The sequence below is a fragment of the Balaenoptera ricei genome, chromosome 7, assembly GCF_028023285.1.
Source record: "Balaenoptera ricei isolate mBalRic1 chromosome 7, mBalRic1.hap2, whole genome shotgun sequence".
Taxonomy (NCBI): Eukaryota; Metazoa; Chordata; class Mammalia; order Artiodactyla; family Balaenopteridae; genus Balaenoptera; species Balaenoptera ricei.
In genome coordinates this window covers 94,642,717-94,661,512 of record NC_082645.1, presented here as the reverse complement: position 1 = coordinate 94,661,512, position 18,796 = coordinate 94,642,717, and the positions used below count along the sequence as shown (strand labels likewise).

Sequence of the window (18,796 nt, the reverse complement as noted above, 5' to 3'; positions counted from 1 at the left end):
GCAAGACATTTCTTCTAAACCTGCTGAAAATACATTTTCTTTGGCATGAGAGAGGGATACCAGAAATCAGTGGCAGGGAATATAAGAGATAAGAAAAAGAGTGGAAGAAAATAATATTGAGGTTAAAAAGAAAAGCTTTTTTGGTATATTGAAAGGGCATTACAAGTTTGCTAATGTATAAAGGAAATTATTGCTTTCTCTCTTCTTTCACTAACGGATGGGTGTTTTATCTCTTCATTGACAATAAAAGTCAAACTATGGGTATATCAATATCACAAGGGAAATATTAAATGATATTTGTATTACCTCCTTCCAGGCTAATTGCTTTGTCCAAACACATAGTGTAAAAGCAAGGTTCAGGTTAAGGTAGAACTCAAAGCCCTCTGGTTGGAAAAAAATGTGAATGTTTGCTCTGAAGCTGAAGTTAAGAGTTAGTAGGTAGAATTTTACTAAGAACCCTATTCAATACAATTAATCTGAAATAGATTTTCCAATAGAACCATATAGAACTGTCTATTAATTATCAACATGAATATTTGCCCTTTGCAATGTTTAGGCAATAGCAGCCAGAGAAGAAACTTGGGGAACCATGCTCTGATTTGGAATGAACATGGGAAAATGGTAGAAGATGTCATAGGAAATCCCTGGGGAGAAGGAAGGAGATAAAAGTGGAATTACTAAAAGATGGTCAAAGGAACTCACAGTCAGGATCTAAAATAGATCACTCAAATTCATATCAGAAATGTAACTTTAATCTCTTAAGTTAAAATCCACAAGGCAACAGAGATACATTTAGAAAAGATCTGTTAGGTAGTCAACTAAAAGATTCTCTTATATGTTTAAATCAATTTTTATCTAGTAATAACCACAAGGAATGGACATGCCATATGATTTCCATCATATTTCATAAGGTACCTTTCTCAGATAGGATCCATACTCTCAGCAATAAATCATAACCTGTAACGCTTTAAAACCTCCATCTCCCTTTTGTTTTAAGAACCATTAGACTATAATATGAGGATGGCAACATAATAAGTAACGGGATTTTACTTTGGCAGCAAATACGTGTGTTCCCGTGATTCTTACCTGCCCCCCTTTAGGCTGGTATTTGATGTTGTCTGTTGATCCAATTTTGGATTTGACATTCTTCAGGTCTGGCAGTGGTTGGTTGATAAGCCGAAGTTGCTTGGGAGTAGCAGGAGATTTTGGAGGCGTACGTATAATGGCAACTTTCTTCTCACTGGGCACCAAGATGGCAGACTTGGGGGTTCCTGGTGTGTGAGGGGTCCTGGGGTAGCTAGGGGTTCCAGGAGTGCCTGGTGTGCGTGAAGAATAGCTTGGTGGGGTGCCAGGAGTGATGGCGGTTGATCCGGGAGTAGTGGGTGTTGAAGTGCCACTTTTTCCTGCTCTGCGAATTGGCTCTGACCCTATATTAACAAACAAAACAGAACCCAAACCACAGTGTCAGAAAGTTCTCCTGGAGACACCCCTCTTCCCATCCATTGTTAGAACTCATAATTCATTACATTTCTAAAGGATTTAGAATATTTATGAATTACAACAATGCTTGAAAAGGTGAGAACCTCCTATTTTTAGGCCCATAAACTGGTGACATTCTTTTGATTCTATCAATGTGAAGATAATACTTGGGTTTTCCTGATTTATTCTTAATTCTCATTATGAATGTGTCAAAAGTATCTTCTTCTTGTGTGATCATTTAGGCATATGGATCTGCCTTTAGTTGGAAAAGGAGTCTGCACTTAACGTTCTTTGTGGGCTCATATTTACTGAAGAGTCCTTGAATGACATGCAGACCACTCGTTCTTTTGTGTAGTAAGTTTATTCCGAGATCCAGGTGGATACACAACATAAAATTGTATATTTAGATCACATGCTTTTGGCCTGCATAGAAAATTATTTAATTCTAAATAAAAAAAAAATCTACTTCTCTCCTTAGAAAAGTGGGATGTTATAAAAATTTATTCACAGTGAATCTTGTACCAGATTCTGTTTTCTCCCATACTTTCATTACTAGTTTGCAGTTTGGAGTCAAATCAATAATCCTTCACTGTCTATTAATAATAAAGATATTGTGAGGTGTATTTCTTTGCCTCAACTTGATGTTAACCTCATTTTATCATTTAACTCATTTCCCCTCATTTTCCTATGCTATGTTTCTCACATTATTTTTTTAATGTGGGGTTAAATGCCATTTCAAATGCTTTTTTGAAAGAATAATGATATAAATCAGTATACACCTTAACAGATTTCAAAGCACTTTTGTGAATACCGAACATTTGATAACCAAACATACACACACGCAGTAGAGGCAGCTCTTATTATGTCTAATTTAACAGTAAGGACATTGAGGTTCATTTACCCAGGTGATACTAAATGCTAAGCCAGATATGATATTTAGCTTCTTAATATTTGTTGAACTTTCTCTTAACTCTAAAAATCTTTTGTCTAAAATAATACATTGATTCCAATAATAGAACACTGATTTACATTGTTTACATTTATTATACAAATTCTTTCACTTTTTAAAATATTTTATAGAAGGGCATGATTTTTATTTTTTACTACTGAGTATGTAACTTTGTAAAATCAATGAATCTTCTGGAAATTTTGTAGAGGATAAAGATATAACTCATTAATTTTAAAATCAATGAAGTAAAAGGGATCGTAGAGTCATCTGATGTAATTCATCATCAGTGCAGAAAGTTCTTCCTGAGAAAGAAGACAATTAATCTTTGCTTAAATATTTACAAGGAGTGAGCTCAAGAGCGCTTCTGAGATAATTGTAGTCTGCAGACAAAGTAAATCTACCCATTGGTCTAGACTCTGTCTCCTGGATAACCAGAATAATTTTACTTCCTCTCTCAGTGAACAGTTTTCACGTATCAAGGCAAAGCTGCCCTGTGTCCTTTTGGTCTTTTAGTAGAAGGGCAAGACATGGGTAGACTATTCAACTGGCAATATGAAATGGGATCTGAGAAGAGTAAAGTGATAAATTAGTGATTTTTATTGCTTTCCACAAATATGACATTTCAAGACCAGGATAATACAATCACATTCAACTTGTCTTTTTGTAGATTCCTGGCTATAACATTTGTTTATGGCAAGGTTTTGATGTTGGTTTGAGTCAGTCACTATGTCCTGAAAAATCTCTTCAGAAACTTATTTCTTCCTCAAATGTATTCTCCATCACGTCATCACTTTTAAATAGCTCAGGTCTTTTGGGGAGAGGGATCATCTCTGTATTATTTGCTGCTCTACCTAACACTGGTGTCTTTTATGGGGCCTGAACACAGCAGGAGCTCAACATATTTTTTTTTAATGGTATGAATTTGATTCAGAATATATCCAAGTGTGCTGAGGTATTTTTCACTTCATGAAGACTGAGTTAAAGCAATAATCTGGATGTGCATAACAATATTTACTAAAAGAAACATTTGTGTAAAAGTAAGAGTTATTTCTACACCCCTAGAAAATGGCTTTAAGTTTTGAAAAAGTAAAGGAGGAAGGTTCTGTGTTATATCTGGAAAATGAGAAAAAAACACAAGTATTAAGAAGCTCTTAATGCTGCTGTTCAATAGATATGATCAATTTTTATTGTAATAAATTATGTTCTAGTCATCAAAAATGACAAATTTTTGTTTGTGTTTCTTATTAGTTCTGAAATAGAAAAGATTAAATCTAAATTACTAAAATGATTTAAAAAATATTTATGAGTTACTCTATGACACTATGTTCTTATCTATCTTGTCAACTCTTCAATGACAATGTCTTTCCCTCCTCTTGGGCTGAATGAACTTCCTGCATAGCACTTTCTTTCAAATCTTTTCAATAGCTGTACAAAATGCTAGAATATTCCTGTGCGCAGTTAAGGAGATGATAGGCAAATGGGAGGAGGCAAACTGCTTGTTCTGCTAATTGCTATGCCTTTTAGCTATTGCTATGTAGAGCTAAAATAGACCCTATGTCCCAGATTATCAGAGTATCCGTTACGTTCATTACCAAATAATATAATGCTGTATGCTTATGAGCATAAGTAAAGGTAAAAAGTCAAAATAGAATTGGCTCAGAACATAAAAAGCAATTTGTATACAGATACATTTTAAAAGGCAGAGTACAGTGGCTCAAAGATGTGGATTTATGTAAGAAAATGTCATTTTGCTTCCACAGCAACACATACAAGCATAATTCAAGGTGTGCCTTTGGGAAGCACTCGGTGCCTTTGTGTTGGGTCAACATCCCTGGGGTAATTGCTGATGCCCAATTCCAACTCCAGGTATTTGGAGTTAAATTCTCTTCTCTGGAGATTACTCTTAAACATCTTCTTTGCTAGTTCATTTGCATACTTTACATGCGTTAAGGTGAAAAAGAGTTTTAGTGATTTCAAAGTGTTCCTAGCATGTATTTCAAAGGATGTTAATGCTTCATGAATCCAAACGGTGTGGGACACAATGGCTTTAATTATAATAAACACTTTCACTGTAGGCAAAAAACACTGTTTAAGTGTCATACAAAATAGTCACATTTGAAGTGGGGCAATTATTATTAAATACTTAGAAAATAAGTGGTGAAATCAACTATAATGTGTTAGTAGTAGCAATTTCCAACACCTTTGTAATGGATTTTAAATGACAGAGATGCTATTCTCCAAATGTTTCCACCATTTTGTAATAGTTTTTAAATGACAGGGATACTATTCTCCAAGTGATTCTACAGAACAGTTCCCTAATACTATTTCTTCTAAATAAATACAGAGAAGACATTTAGAGGATAGGTTGTGAACTTATCAGTGGGCTGAAAACCAAATTCAACCATTTACTAGCTGTGTAGTATTGAACAAGTTACTGTCTTTAAAAGGTCAGTTTTCTCATCAGTAGATTTAATGAGGTTATTAATACCTAACCATCAGCATTGTTAATTAAACTGACTGAAAAATGTGTCTTAAGATTTTAGCACATATATGTGATTAATAAATGGTAGTATTTTTGTGGTAACAGAAACATGTTTATGAAAATAATTTAAACTACTAGATAGTCTTGGTAGCAACACGGCACATAAGTGGGTAATGATTGGAAATTTTTATATTCTTTACATAAACTGTGATAATTGCTGACCATTACATTATGAAATCAAAAGAAATTGAAGCTATTGCACAGAACATGCTATGTTTACAGCCTCACTGGAATGCAAATTCTTACCAAATTGAGCAGGATCCTTAATTTTGATTGTTGATTTTCTAGTGAGATTTTAGGACTTGGAATTCTAATAAAAGTTAAGCTTTTATATTTAAAAAGTCCCTGGACTTCCCTGGTGGTCCAGTGGTTAAGACTCAGAGCTTCCACTGCAGAGGGCACGGGTTCCACCCCTGGTCGGGGAAGTTCGGTACACCGTGTGGTGTGGCCAAAAAAAAAAAACCCTGACTATCGGTTTTCTCTACTAATTAGTTCTTTCGAATTTTCTTTTTTACTTTAAACTTGAAGAGAGAAAATATATTCTGAAAACGACTTTATTTCAATCCTATTTAATGGATAATGAGGTAGTATGTACTCATTTCCTCCATCAGTTGTTTTGACTCAAATAATTGTTTTGGACCCATTGAGAGTCTGGATCTCTGATTCTTAGGGCAAATATAATCTGATTTTAATGCATATTTTATTTGCAAATGTAAAATATAAGTACATTATAAGCTACTCCACTTAAGGGATTTTTAAAAAATGAATGAAAGCGAAGCCAAAGCAAAATAAACCTACTAGTGGTCCGCCGTGCAGAAGAGGAGATAGAACTGTTGAGAGAGAAGGAGTTCTCATCTCTGTCTCCTGATACGCCTCGGCGAGGAGGGAGAATGGAGGACGGTCTCGGCAGAGAAGAGCGCTTTTCTGGGCTCTTGGTTACTCCATCCTGATTGGGGAAAATAAAACGACGTTGGGTTCCTGTGAATCTTCGTTTTAATTATACAAAGTAATTACATTGCTCTGGCTAATTTTCCTCCTGTGCTGATAGATGAATTTCTTTTAACCCACACTACTGACTTTTATATACTTATAAGCATTTCTGCTTCAAAACTTAGAAAGAATTCAGATTTGCCTAGAGGTTTTATAAAAATATATTATTTTGGACTTAGTGCTAAAAATCGATGGTGAAATTCAAATTCTAAATGATAACATGGATAAAAATAATGTGCTCAAGTAGTCTCCAGGTAATTAATAATTTTAACTGAGAAGTCTTCATCAGCATGATAATGTATTAATCAGAAAGGACCGGCAGAAGGGCACTGCATGAGCAGTATTTAGCAATGATCACCACCATATACTGTGCACTTACGTGACAGGAGTGCTAAGCACTTTACATCCATTTATGATTTAATTTTTACAAAAAATGTTATATGCATTTTAGAGCTGAGGAAACAGCTTTCATCAGTTTATGTAATTTTTTCAAAAATCACTGAGTTGAGAGGTAGCAGAGTTAGTATTAAATCTTGATGTGTCTGACACTGAGCCCAAACTATTATATTATATATAATATATTTTGGTACAATATTATATATAATATGCCATATGTAACATCATATATATATTTTTGTATTTGAAATTTTATTAAATATCAAATAAATAATAAATAAATTATGCATTGCATATCTTACAAAAAGACATCTATTTTTTAATGATTAGACTAGTTATAACTATTGAAACACTTAATTTGTACTTGTTTTTAATAAGGTCTATTGTTTATATGTCAAACACTTCAGAACTGAAAGTCTTTGCTTTCATACATTTACTGAATTGTGTCCTTCTCCCAAATTATGTTCCTTTCTGCACCTTTGATTGGCTTGCTGCCTTACCTTGTTCCCTGATTCTGAGTATGGTAAACGGTCTGTGGAGCCCGCTGAGGTGGGCTGTATGAATAAACTGTCAGAAAATGTAGCCCTTTTAGTCGTACTAGGGCAGGCTGAGCTGCATCGTGGGGACTTTGTGCTACCCTGTAAGGCAGGAATCTTTGACAAGGTAGAATTCTAGCCATGAAAGAAAACAAACAAAAGCACAAAATAAACCAAACTATGAAGTAAAAGGAAAATTAAAAAAAAACATGTAAACATATAAGAAATTAAATGTCTGCTTTTAATAAGAACACATGATAAATGGTTATAATCAGTGATAGAGATGTATATTATGTGAGAACAAGAGATTTTCACTGAACACATCTTTTTAACTAACTTAAGAATACATATATAATGAGAATATAGATTAAAATTTTATTTATAAATTCTATGTATAAGGTCTCTGATTAAGCCATAAACCTTATAATGATACCATATTTGGAAAATATCTTGAGAGTCTGTTGGAATTGTTCCTTTAATAAACACAGCCCTTAAATGGTATATATAATCAACATTTTGATCACATTTCAAGAACTTTAGAACAAAGTATATTTAAGGCCTAATAATGGAAAGTAGTTCTTTTTTTAAGTTGAGAAAAATGCATTTTCAGATTATCTACACTGATTTCATCAGAAAATTGCAGATTTTATATATAATGAGTTCATTTTATGAGTCAAATGCATACCAGGGACCAAGTTATACCATAGAATTAATAACATTTTTATGCAGAGACCACAGTTTGTATGATGTGTTATAAATTCTAAAAGTGAAAGTCAACACTGACTAGATTGCCCATAAAAATCACAAGACTTATTTCACAGGTATTGATAATCCCTGGGAAGACTGTCGGCAAGAGCAAGTGTAAGTGGGTTGGACATATATATACAGCTTTTGGAGAAAGTTATGCTGGCATGCCACATGTCTCAGGGGAGACTGTTAAAACTACAGACAAGTATGACAAAGCCGAGGAGATTTTTATCTTTAAATAATTAATACGATTTAGCCGATACAAAAATAGCAGTTGAAACTAAGATTTTTATCTCAAGTTGTAACCTCCATAGACACTTCAAAGAGGCATAAGTATTCACAGATTGCACGAATCACTTCTTGTTTTACAGACCCAGCACCCTGAGTGGGAAGTATAACTGGGTCAGCACAAGTCATTCTTTTTTGACTGATGCTACCCACAAATTAGTGAATTTCAAAAGTGTGGAATAGGAAAGAAAAATGGAGTAATTGGATTGCCTCAAATTATGAAAGACATCTACTAATCTCCTGCTAAAAACAAAAACAAAATAAAATGAACAAACAAACTCAAATGAAATGAAAGATTATAGGTTAGGTTCACAATAAAGATCAATTGAAAAATCAGAGAGAACTGTTCTGATGGATGTACTGAGTTAATCCTGAGGTTTTAGGAAACATAGGAAGAGGATGAGGTTACAAGGAAAAAGGAGGATTTTAAATGAGAAAATTAGAAAGAATGGTGGTCTAATTTCTCTTCTTCAGAAGGATGAGATGGGCATTTACAAGGAAAAAAAGTTAGTTTTTGTGTCAGATGTATATGGTCTCTGTCCAAGTGTAAGCATTGAATGCTGATTCTTGTTGAGTTACTTGAAGACCAACGGACTTGAAAATTTCTGAAACATTTTGCAAACAATGTAATCTTAAAAATTATTTTCCTACCAAGAGAAAGCCCAGACTTACTTTCTGTATCTGCTCAGAGAGAAAGCTCAGACTTACTTTCTGTATCTGCTCCTAAAGACTTCCACTTTTAAAATAATAATAATAATAATAATAATAATAATAACTATTGCTGTTTATTGAATAAATACTATGTTCTAAGCACTATAGAATGTACTATTTCATAAAATTACTGTACTTAGTGTTTACAACTCACTTATGATATAGGAATTTTTACTCCTCCCCTTATTTTTGGAAAATTAAGACACAGGAAGAAAAAGACCATATAGTTAATAAACGTTCAAAACTTGGATCTGGCCTGTTTCATGGCCCTGCTCTTAACCAACACAACCCACTAGTTCCCCATCAGAAACAGAAGGTAAAGAGATACAAATCTTGAAATAGCAGTGTGGTCAAAATAAGGACTAAAATTACCAAAGCAATAAATGGATTCTATTGCTTGCCATAAGTTCAGGAATATGTCTGAAAACATTTATATAATATCAAATATACATATATTTTTTAATCAACATAAAGTCCCTTGGCTTCAACATGATATAAAAGGTTTGGCTGTCATTGAAAATGAATTCCTATTTTTCACAATAAATAAAGAGAAGTCTAAAATTTTCTTAGTTTTTAGAAAGCTAAACAAAGAATTGTGATTTACATATCATACATGATGGCTAAGACCCAGAACACTGTGATACATGACTAATTATCATCACTCAAATTATTTGTTGTAATTTTAGGATTCCATGAGAAGTCTTCTAACTTTTTTTTTTTCAATGAGAAGGAAGTAAAATACTTTGTGTTGGTTTTGGTCTTTTTAAAGTTTAAAAAACATGATTAATAATATAAAAATAAAATTTGCAAAATAAGAAATATAAAAGATTTATAAACATAGAAGAAGCTAAACATCATTAATACAACCAAATTAAAACAACAAAATATTTCATCTCCATAGCTTGGTAAATATAGAAAAAGTATAGAAATATCTAGTAATAACGAATATAAGCATGTTCATATACAGCTGGAGGACATATAAGCTGTAGAACCTTTCTGGAGGGCTATTTGACAATATGCAGCAAAAAGTTTAAATGCGGACTTTCTTTTTGAAACAATGATTTTGCTACTAGAAAATTATCCTAAGGAAGTGCATATGGATACATTCATAGATGTAGCCAAAAAAATTTCTACAGTAATACTGCTAAAATAACAGAAAACTAGTTTGAATGTTAAGTAATGGGAAATTGATTAAGTACATCACTGTAAAAATATAAAATGCAATATTATGTAGTCATTAAAATGATGTACAAGCATGTTTAATGACATGGAAATCTGTTTATTGTTTAATTAAAAAACCGATATGTGGTGTTTCCATCTGTGTTATTAAACCTATAAATGTGTAAAAAAATTTAAGATTTTATGTCAAAATGGTAACTGCAGTTATCTTTAGATAAGGAGATAATATATTTTTACTTATTTTTCTCATCTACATTAATTTTCTCATATTCTGATTTTGTAAAACAACAATGAAAATGTGTTGTAAAATACAGTTTAGTGTTGATTATAATGGTCTATCTTGATTCTATGAAAAGTAAATAAATTGGGCTCCCCCGCTTTTGCCAGATCATTATGGTGTTTCACATGTTTTTGTCTTACTAACAAAGAGGCAGCCTAAATCCCAGCTCTGCCCTCACCAGCTACCATCACATTCCAGAAGACATTCGGACATGCTTGAATGCCATCGAGAATCAATCTGGGTGAGTGAATGATCTAAAATGTTTTAAAAGAGTAAACATCTAAAGTCTAAATTTTATCTAAAATTATTAAAACATTGCCACTAATACCAAAGGGAATGTTGAATGAAGAACAAGGAAAAAGTTATTTTACTCACAGACACTTTGTCCTTTGCCTGTTTAAATACACTGGGAGCCTGAGCTGATTCAGCACCTGCTGCTGTTGAAAGAGGAGACAAAAACAACCCCACACTTAGTGGCTAAAGACCACGTAAATGCATTTTTAATGCCTTCTGGATATTCAGTTGTGGCAACAGACTAATGCAAAGCGAATTTTGTTTATATTGAGACTCAAATTCAGTAACTGAAGAAACCCAAATAATAAGAACATTATAGCCTGTGGCTCCCACTATAGAGTGTGCTAATTACTATAACCCAGTGTTTACCAAAGCACAGGTAAGCACACCAAGTAATTTTCTGTTACCAATGTACCCTTAAATTACTATTGATCCTTCAGAATGGAAATCATAGGACAGTAATCCGAATGCTGCAGAATTTAAGGAAAAGGGGAGTGATTGGTTTCTAGGGTGGGCATCACATAAGAATATTCACGGAGATTCCCCAAACTTCTTTATGTAGCCACTGTCATATCTACAGATATTTCTGCATTTTATATTTTAAACTGTCATGGTCTGCCAACCCCTTTCCCTCTGCACCCCTTCATTTCACAATATGAATGACACACTTGTTTGACGTGAAACGGACCACATGAGAAGGGAAGGGAAGAAAAATGGCTTGTCAAGAAGAGAAAACATGAGAGGAATTTTAAGTTCAGTAAAATAGACCATGTTCTACACATGCACTTCCTGTATGAAATTATTACCACATCTGTTACTGTTGTTTCTCTTGCTGCTGTTTTATACTTCTGGTTTCAATTTTAAACTCCATCATCTCTAGCATAATTTCTGCTGATGACTTACCTGACTTGACTTAAATATCTTTCATGATTGAACACAACCCTTTGTGTTTGGGGAAACTGTCCCTATTTAACAATTGGGCTAAAAAATAAAAGGCATAAACTTGTGTGTTTACTTCCACCTTAATTTTCTTTCCAAGAGAGAAATCCTCTGGAAAAAAAATAGTTATCCTTATAAGCGCTCCAAATGAATTTCAAAAAGGTTTCTTATGCCATGTGCACTTCTAACACAAAAATAGTAATGGTCTACAATATGTTCTATGCTATTTAGGACTGGCTAGTAAGATTATTCGCAGACTCTGAAACTAATTTTTTTTTTAAAAGAAGCAGTGCAAATTATGCCTCTTTACTATTTCTACAATAGAGCTCATTTTTCTGCGACATATATACTTTGCTTTAAGTCAATGAAACTCATGTTTGGTATATGCTTTCTGTTTGAGTATCTTAATATTTGAATAAAAAAGGAAGATCCTAATTAGTCCAAAGATCTTAAATTTCCTTTAATGAATGAAATAAAAAGGCAAGTTATTCTCAGTGTGGCATACTGAATACTACTGACATGCAGGTACTTCACCAAACCATTTGACATTTCCTCTGAAACTGTACAGTCCTAATATATTTTTCATCTTTTTAGGTGGCATATAGGACTTTTATGCCCCAACCAAGAGATTCTGCCTGTGCAAGCATTTTTCTAACTAGAAGAAAAATTCCAAGTTTAATGAAAATGTACTAAGTAAGATGCACTATAAGATTTAGAGATGTCATGTTAATTCCTAACTCTTAACTTAGAGGAACCCTTCATTCTAAACTTTCATCGTCAAGGTGTGTGTATAATTATGTCTTCTACTTTCAAATCCTGCCTTACATACTAGATCTTGAAGGATGCTCATGAGATATTTCCTATATGAAGAACACAAATTAAAAATACTTGAAATTTTTAGTGGCTATCATGAAACCATCAACCTTGATTTTTTTTCTTACAAGGGTTAATGCTGTTCCTAACCCTTTAAAGCCATCCAAAGATTCATATAAAGGCACTTCTAATGTATAATGGATTGGGAAATATTCCTTTCTGACTTAAGAACTCTGATGCCTTCTTTTGTAGACTGCAATTGTGCCATTTAATCAATGCTAAAATAAAATATATTCTAAATGAAGAGTATCCTAATATAATTATACATTTAAAATAAATACTTTGCACTGAAATTTAGGAATAGAGTTTACATTATAGATATTATGTATGGTCTTTTATGATGATTTGTAACATGTTTCACTCCTTCATTCTACTACTTTTTTAAACAGTAAAAAACAAGTATATCTGAAGAAGACAGAACAATAAGAAGGCAGGAAAATAGAAATAAATCTAAATTCTAAGATATTGGGAGGGAAGGGGTTTATTAAATTTTAAATTTATTAAATTTTTGAATGCTACATTATGTAGGGGAATTTAGCAGTTTGGATCCAACACATTTAAGAAAATCCCAAGGACAAAATGTCAGCTAAGAGATGTAGTATCATCAGAAAGCCTGGCTAATTTTGGATATGAAAAATAAAATCTGATGGGATTACCAGACAATTTCCTTTTCCTTTTTTTTCTTTCATCCAAAAGCAAAGTAATTTTTCAACCACAGTTTTACCCCAGATTTGCTTTTCATTTTCCATCTCAAAATCACTATGCATTCTTGGTGGTTCTCAGTAAATTCATCAACATCAGTAACAGATTTGGCAATAACAATATAGAAAATAGGACAAATACACATGGGTTTTTAAGCATGAGGGAGATAAATAAGCAAAATAATGAGAATGCATACCACGGTTATATTCATCGCCATCGTCTAACCAAACACACAGAATGAAAATAGGAATCCCCAGAACGTGACACTAGAGCACAATGCCAAGATACAATCACTGTTAAGTCTGAGCATGACAAAGAAACAGATGGTCATGACCTCTTCTGCAGGGAGGGAAAAAAAAAAAAAATAATGATACAAGACACTTAATAGCGAAATTGTTCATGACTGCTGAGATTCTTGGAAGAAAAACAAAACGAAGCTGCTACGGTAATGACATAAAAAAAAATACATGTCTATGTTTGCCAGCCACATTGCAGAATTGAACAGTCACCTGTCGTTTTCCGCTTAACACAGGAGAGATGAGTTGGTCTAGTATATTTGATAGCAGGTTTTAAAATGAATTTCCTGGAGGGAGAGTGGGCCTGAACTTCTGTTTTTTTAGCAAGTTCAGCCTTCTTATAAACTGCTATGAATAAGAAAACACAAAAAGCATACCATCAGGAAAAAATAAACACTTGGAGCAAAACCGAATGAAATTTCATCAATAATTAGTTACCACGGTTAGGCAGTTTCTTCTACAAAAGAGTAATAATGAATTACTTCAAAAACATTTTTAAAGAAGTGATTGTTAAATGAACCTTTTTTCCTTCTCACTTCATCTCTGGAGACTGTGCTAGGTTCCTTTTTAGCTATTTTTCTTTCAGGAGTGGAAATTCTGCCTCTCCCGGTTTTAAAAGGCTTTTCTTTTCTATGTTTCTCAAGAGATGGTCTCCGAGCTTCCTTTTCAGCTTTCTCCTCTTTAGGAATAGTTTCTAACTGTTCTGTCATGATGCTCCTATCATCATCTGCGGATCAAAGCAAACCATGACAACAACAACAACGAAAACATTAGTAACAAATGTACAAAATCCTTCATCTATTTAAAAAAATGCAAAATCAAGAGATAAAGGGTCATTTTAAAATGTTTAAAATGAAAAAAAAATTCCACTAGGTTACTGGATTTTATTTGGGAGTAGAAAATTTAAAAAAATAATGCACACCTTGAGTGTCCACCCAGAGGCTGTCAGCATCCATGATGGAGTCATCAATGGTGGTCTCGTCTTTGTAATCGTCATAGGTTTCTGTCTTATATTCTGAGAGTCCAACCTCTTCTCGCTCAGGGGAAGCCGGAGCTTCTGGGGAGCCATCCTTGGGTTCAGCCTGGGCTTCAGCTGCCTCTTCTACTTCAAGCTCTTCTTCAGCACGGGGGGATGGTCTCCTTTCTACCTCAGGCTGCTCTAAGGCTGCAAAGCGCACACTGTGGGAACCCGACTCCCCTTCATCAGTTGTGGTTTGCACGACAGTGATAAAATCGTCCTCGATGGTTACAACGGACTCAATCACTCCCTTGTGTTCGCCAGGGCAGGTCTCCACAAATTCCTCCCTGACACCTGGGACACCCAGGTCAGTAATCTGAAGGGTGTCTGAGCGGAAGAGCAGTTTATCATATTCTCCCTGGGCTTCTATCTCTTCTTCCTCATTCTCAGCCTCTGCTGGTTCAGCTCCAGTGGCTTCAGGCAATGGTTCTGTAACATCAGAGGGCGTGATAGATATATCTGGGGTCTCCTTATTTTCTTCTTTTGGCAGCTGAATAAATTCCATCTGGACGTCAGCTCTCTCATCTGCGGCTAAATCAGTCTCTGAAACAGCAGGTGCACAGGGTATTTCCACAGACAATTTGATGGCAATCTCGTCTTGAATTAGAGAAGATTCTGGGGAAATTTCCTTCTTGCCCTCATCAGCTTTCAAGGACTCCATGGTGAGGCTTTCATGCTCACCGCTGGACTCATAGGACTCCTCTTTGTCTACAGCCTCCTGGTGCACCAGGTCAGGCTTGGCCACCTTCTCCTTGACTTCTGTTTCACTAGCTTTTGTGCCTTCTTTCACGTGGCCAGACTCAACACCTATAAATGCATCTGCCTCCTGAGGTGCTGTGGATGAGGGGGCGAGGTCTTGGGTAGCCTTGAGTTTAAGCTCTGTTGCCTTTCCAGCATCTATGTGTAGCCCTGAGGCCATCTGTCCAAAGTCACTGATTTTAACATCTATCTGACCCTGGTCAGCTTTCTTTGCGGCAAAATCCAGTTCTGGTTCAGCTTTTTGGGATGGTTCTACTTCAGCTACCTCTGGCACGGAACTAAGACCTTTCTCTGCTTTCTCAGCCATAAGAGGTGATGCATCTTTTGAGACTGTCAGTTCTTTGGCTGAAGCTTGCTCATGGGTTACTCCTAATCCAAAAGTTTCAACTTTATCACCAGCCTCTTCTGTTTCCTTGGCATGTTCTTTTGAATCGGCATGTTCTTCACTTTTTTCTAGTAAAGTATCCAGCTTATCATTCGCTTTCTTCTCCTGATCAAACTCCCTACTCAGTCCTGATTTGTCACCAGAGATAGGCGGGGATGCTTCTTTCTCAGCACTGAGTTCATCTTTGACTCTTCCAGCAGCTGCCAGTTTGACTTCAATCAGTGAAAGATCCGTGACCAAATCTCTTCGTGCTTTATCATCAGTGCCTTCATAAAAGGAACCACTCTCCCCAGATAAATTCTCACTGTCTTGAACAGGTGATGGGAGTGGGACTGTGTATTTATTGAACACACAGTAACCCAGGTCTTCGAGCTGACTGTCAGTTTTAACAATGACGTGGTTTTCATCAGTGACAGGGGGGAAGCCAGTACTACTCTCCTCCACCACAGTCTCTGATGGGACTGATTTTCTCCTGGCAACCTCAGCATCTGCACTCACGGAAGCTAATCTGGACCTTGTGCCTGCCAGGTCTAGCATCTCAGGCAGGTCAGGTGCCATGACAGTACCATTTTTGTAATAATCTTTGGCTAGGAAAGGTGATTCACACGATGTCTCGACTTGGGTGTTTTCCTCTCCAGTAGCTTTTTCCCCCTTTATCTGTTCTTTTTCTTCTTTGCTTTCTGTTGGGAAGCAAGGGGCTTTGTCCGCTGCAGGTGTTGTGGCTGGAAGGTAATCATCTCCTTCGTCCATACTTCCACTAGTGTTGGTTAGAATATCAGAAGCAAGGGGAGAAAGATCATGCCCCCGACCAAAGTTAAATCCAAGGGCTATGGAATCCAGGCAAGACATGGGCAAATTGATTGACATGCTTCTTTGCTCTATTGCAGACCTACCACCAAGTCCTAAACTCCTGCTTAGTGTCAAGTCATCCTTATTCTTACTGTGGAGATCCCTTTTCTCCCCATACACTTTTGGATCAATAGTGAACATTCTTTCTTGAGGAGAGCTGGGCTCTTCAGGTAAGTCAGATGGATAACTCTGTGTGAGAGTGCTATACCCTGCTTCTTGTGCTGGAGCACTGGGCTGGGAGTCTTTCTCTGCCGGAAGTGCCTTGTCGCCGTTTTTATACATGGAAGATACGGTATCAAAAGACTCTTGGGCACTTTCTCTTGTGTCACTCAGTTCATAGTAATCACTGCCTGGCTGGATACTTTTTGTCACTTCTGCTTTCAAGGCAGATGTTTCAAAGTACTTGGACATTCCTGACTTATCTTCATAAAATGGCATGTCAAGCTCAGCTGACGTGACAGCTCCAACTCCTTCAACCTTATTATCTTTGTCAGCAACTTTTTCTTCAAAAAGCTCCTGGGTGGCACTCTTTTCACTTAGTGCAGCTGGTTCAGTCATGACTTTTTCTGGTGTCTTAGAGGTCACGGCTGAATCAGTAACTGCTTGCTCCAAACTTACAGGGAATGAGTCCTGTTTTAATATATCTGTGGGAAGCTCCTGGCCTTTCGGTTCTTCTTTGGAGTAAGTGTGCTCTGTGGAGGGCTGAATTACACCTGTTTCTTCATCTGTCAATTTTGGGGCTTCGCTCTCTTTTGACACAGCTTCTTCGTCAGAAATGGTTGTTTGTTCTTCAAGCTTTAGGTGAGGTTCCTTTTCAGTAAGCACAGATTCCTGTTCACTGAAGGTGGGAGTCTCTTTTATCTGCACACTCTCTTGCTTTATGGCCCCTTTCTCTTCTCCTAAACCTTTCTCCAGACCATAATCTTCCACAATCGAAATGTGAGCATCTTTGGGTGATGTAACTGCCTCTGAGGCTGGTGCTTCTGCCATTTTGTCAGGTTGATCCTTATGGGGCTCTTCAACTTTAGAACTATCTTTGGCAGTCGCTGGGCTACCAGTTTCTTCCAAAGATTTTTTGTCATCTGGCTGTAATAGGGCGGGGGCAAAGGGTGATGTTGCTGCAACAATGTCATTCTTTGTGACATCTAAAGGAAGAGTGAAGCTTCCACCCTGAAAGGGACTTGGCATGGGAGAATCAAATTGTTTCCCTTCCCATTTTGGGATGTCCTCAAGTACGTCTTTTTCCTTCATGGGTGTTAGGGGGCCAGGAGATACTGGAGCAACTAAACCCCACTCATCCTTTTTTGCTTCCATTGGCATTTGGATGAACCAGTCCTTTTGCTCTTTGGCAGCTGAGGGCTCTGCGGGAAGGCCAATATCAGGTACCACTAGGCTCGGTTCTGTCTTCTGTTTTGTGTCTTCTAGGCTGGCACCCAGAGTATGCCCAAACAGAGTGGGAGGTACTTTTTCTTCTTCTGTGTCTTGCATGTTCTTTTTATCTGGGGAAGTTTTAGTTGTCTCAGGCTGAGAAACTAAGGCAGCATGTTTAAGGTCTTCACCAGGCTTACTTTCTTTCTCTGACTCCTTTTCCTTCTTGTCTAATGGCTCGGCTGGAGAGGGAGTCAATTCCTGTTGATCATGAAACTCCATCTTCGAGGCTGTAAGCAAACCTGAAGTAATTGGGTTGATTTTTAAACAAATAATAGGCAAGTGCTTTCAGGCAGTAAGCTTAAAATTATATTTTGAAATGGCAAATGAATGGTAGGGTATAAAGAAAAACTATGAAACATGCAAGCATGCTACTCATTTAAAAACCAATATGAAAATGTCAGGACTGAGATATATTTGTACGATTGCTAAAATGAACCCCCATTGTGAATTACTGTGTACAGAAATTGTAAAAAGAGTATATTTTGAATACTCTTTTTTCCTTTGTTTGGTCTCTCTAAACAGTATGTGATGTGTACTGTAGCAGAAAAAAAATTTCATGCGCCTTCTACAGATAAAGTTACAAATTAAAGAATATTGAATAAGTAACTAACATTAAGGTACAAAAGAATCTATATAGTAATCTAAATATGGAAAAGAATTGATTTCTACTGACCTTTTTCTTTTGTTTTCTAATTTGTAAGTGAATTGGCAGGCCATGGGCAGAAGGCCAATTAAATTATAGTTATATGTGTTAAATAAATTCAGTTAACTGGATTGACAAGTTCTAGGATCAATTTTGGGGGCACTGAAAGGTTACTAGAATAAATTTTTAGAAGCCATCTGAGATTAAATTTCGGTAATACAAATAAATGATTACTACTGACTTTATATGATATGACCTAAATATTGACAAGTCAATTTCTACCACATATCAAAATTCTTAAGTCCTAATCATTACTTACTCTGTATGGTAGATGTAAGAAAATCTGAATTATACTGATAATACTGGGAAGTCATGTGACTAACAAACTTTTAAAGAGTCAACTATTAAAATTCTTTCTCTCCTTGGTCATGACCTCATTCCCTGGAATGTGACCAACTGGTGAAGCACTGACCAGTATTGGCTTTAGAGATGCTTCACAGAGATTAAATG

The 18,796-nt window shown here is 35.8% G+C and overlaps 1 protein-coding gene across 19 annotated transcripts in view; it reads right to left on the bottom strand.

Annotated features, from left to right (window-relative positions):
- Window positions 1-18,796, bottom strand: part of MAP2 (microtubule associated protein 2) — a 283,468-nt gene that overhangs the window by 19,960 nt on the left and 244,712 nt on the right. For 7 of the 19 annotated variants that reach the window (XM_059928581.1, XM_059928587.1, XM_059928585.1 and 4 more), the window contains 5 exons: window positions 14,124-17,882; window positions 10,473-10,534; window positions 6,857-7,027; window positions 5,769-5,916; window positions 1,087-1,427 (listed from right to left, as the gene is read on the bottom strand). In XM_059928581.1, the coding sequence (XP_059784564.1) occupies window positions 1,087-1,427; window positions 5,769-5,916; window positions 6,857-7,027; window positions 10,473-10,534; window positions 14,124-17,882 (4,481 nt within the window). Of the gene's footprint in view, window positions 1-1,086; window positions 1,428-5,768; window positions 5,917-6,856; window positions 7,028-10,472; window positions 10,535-13,414; window positions 13,550-13,721; window positions 13,929-14,123; window positions 17,883-18,796 lie in introns of all 19 variants that reach the window. The other 12 variants (XM_059928595.1, XM_059928596.1, XM_059928592.1 and 9 more) reach the window with 6 other exon arrangements.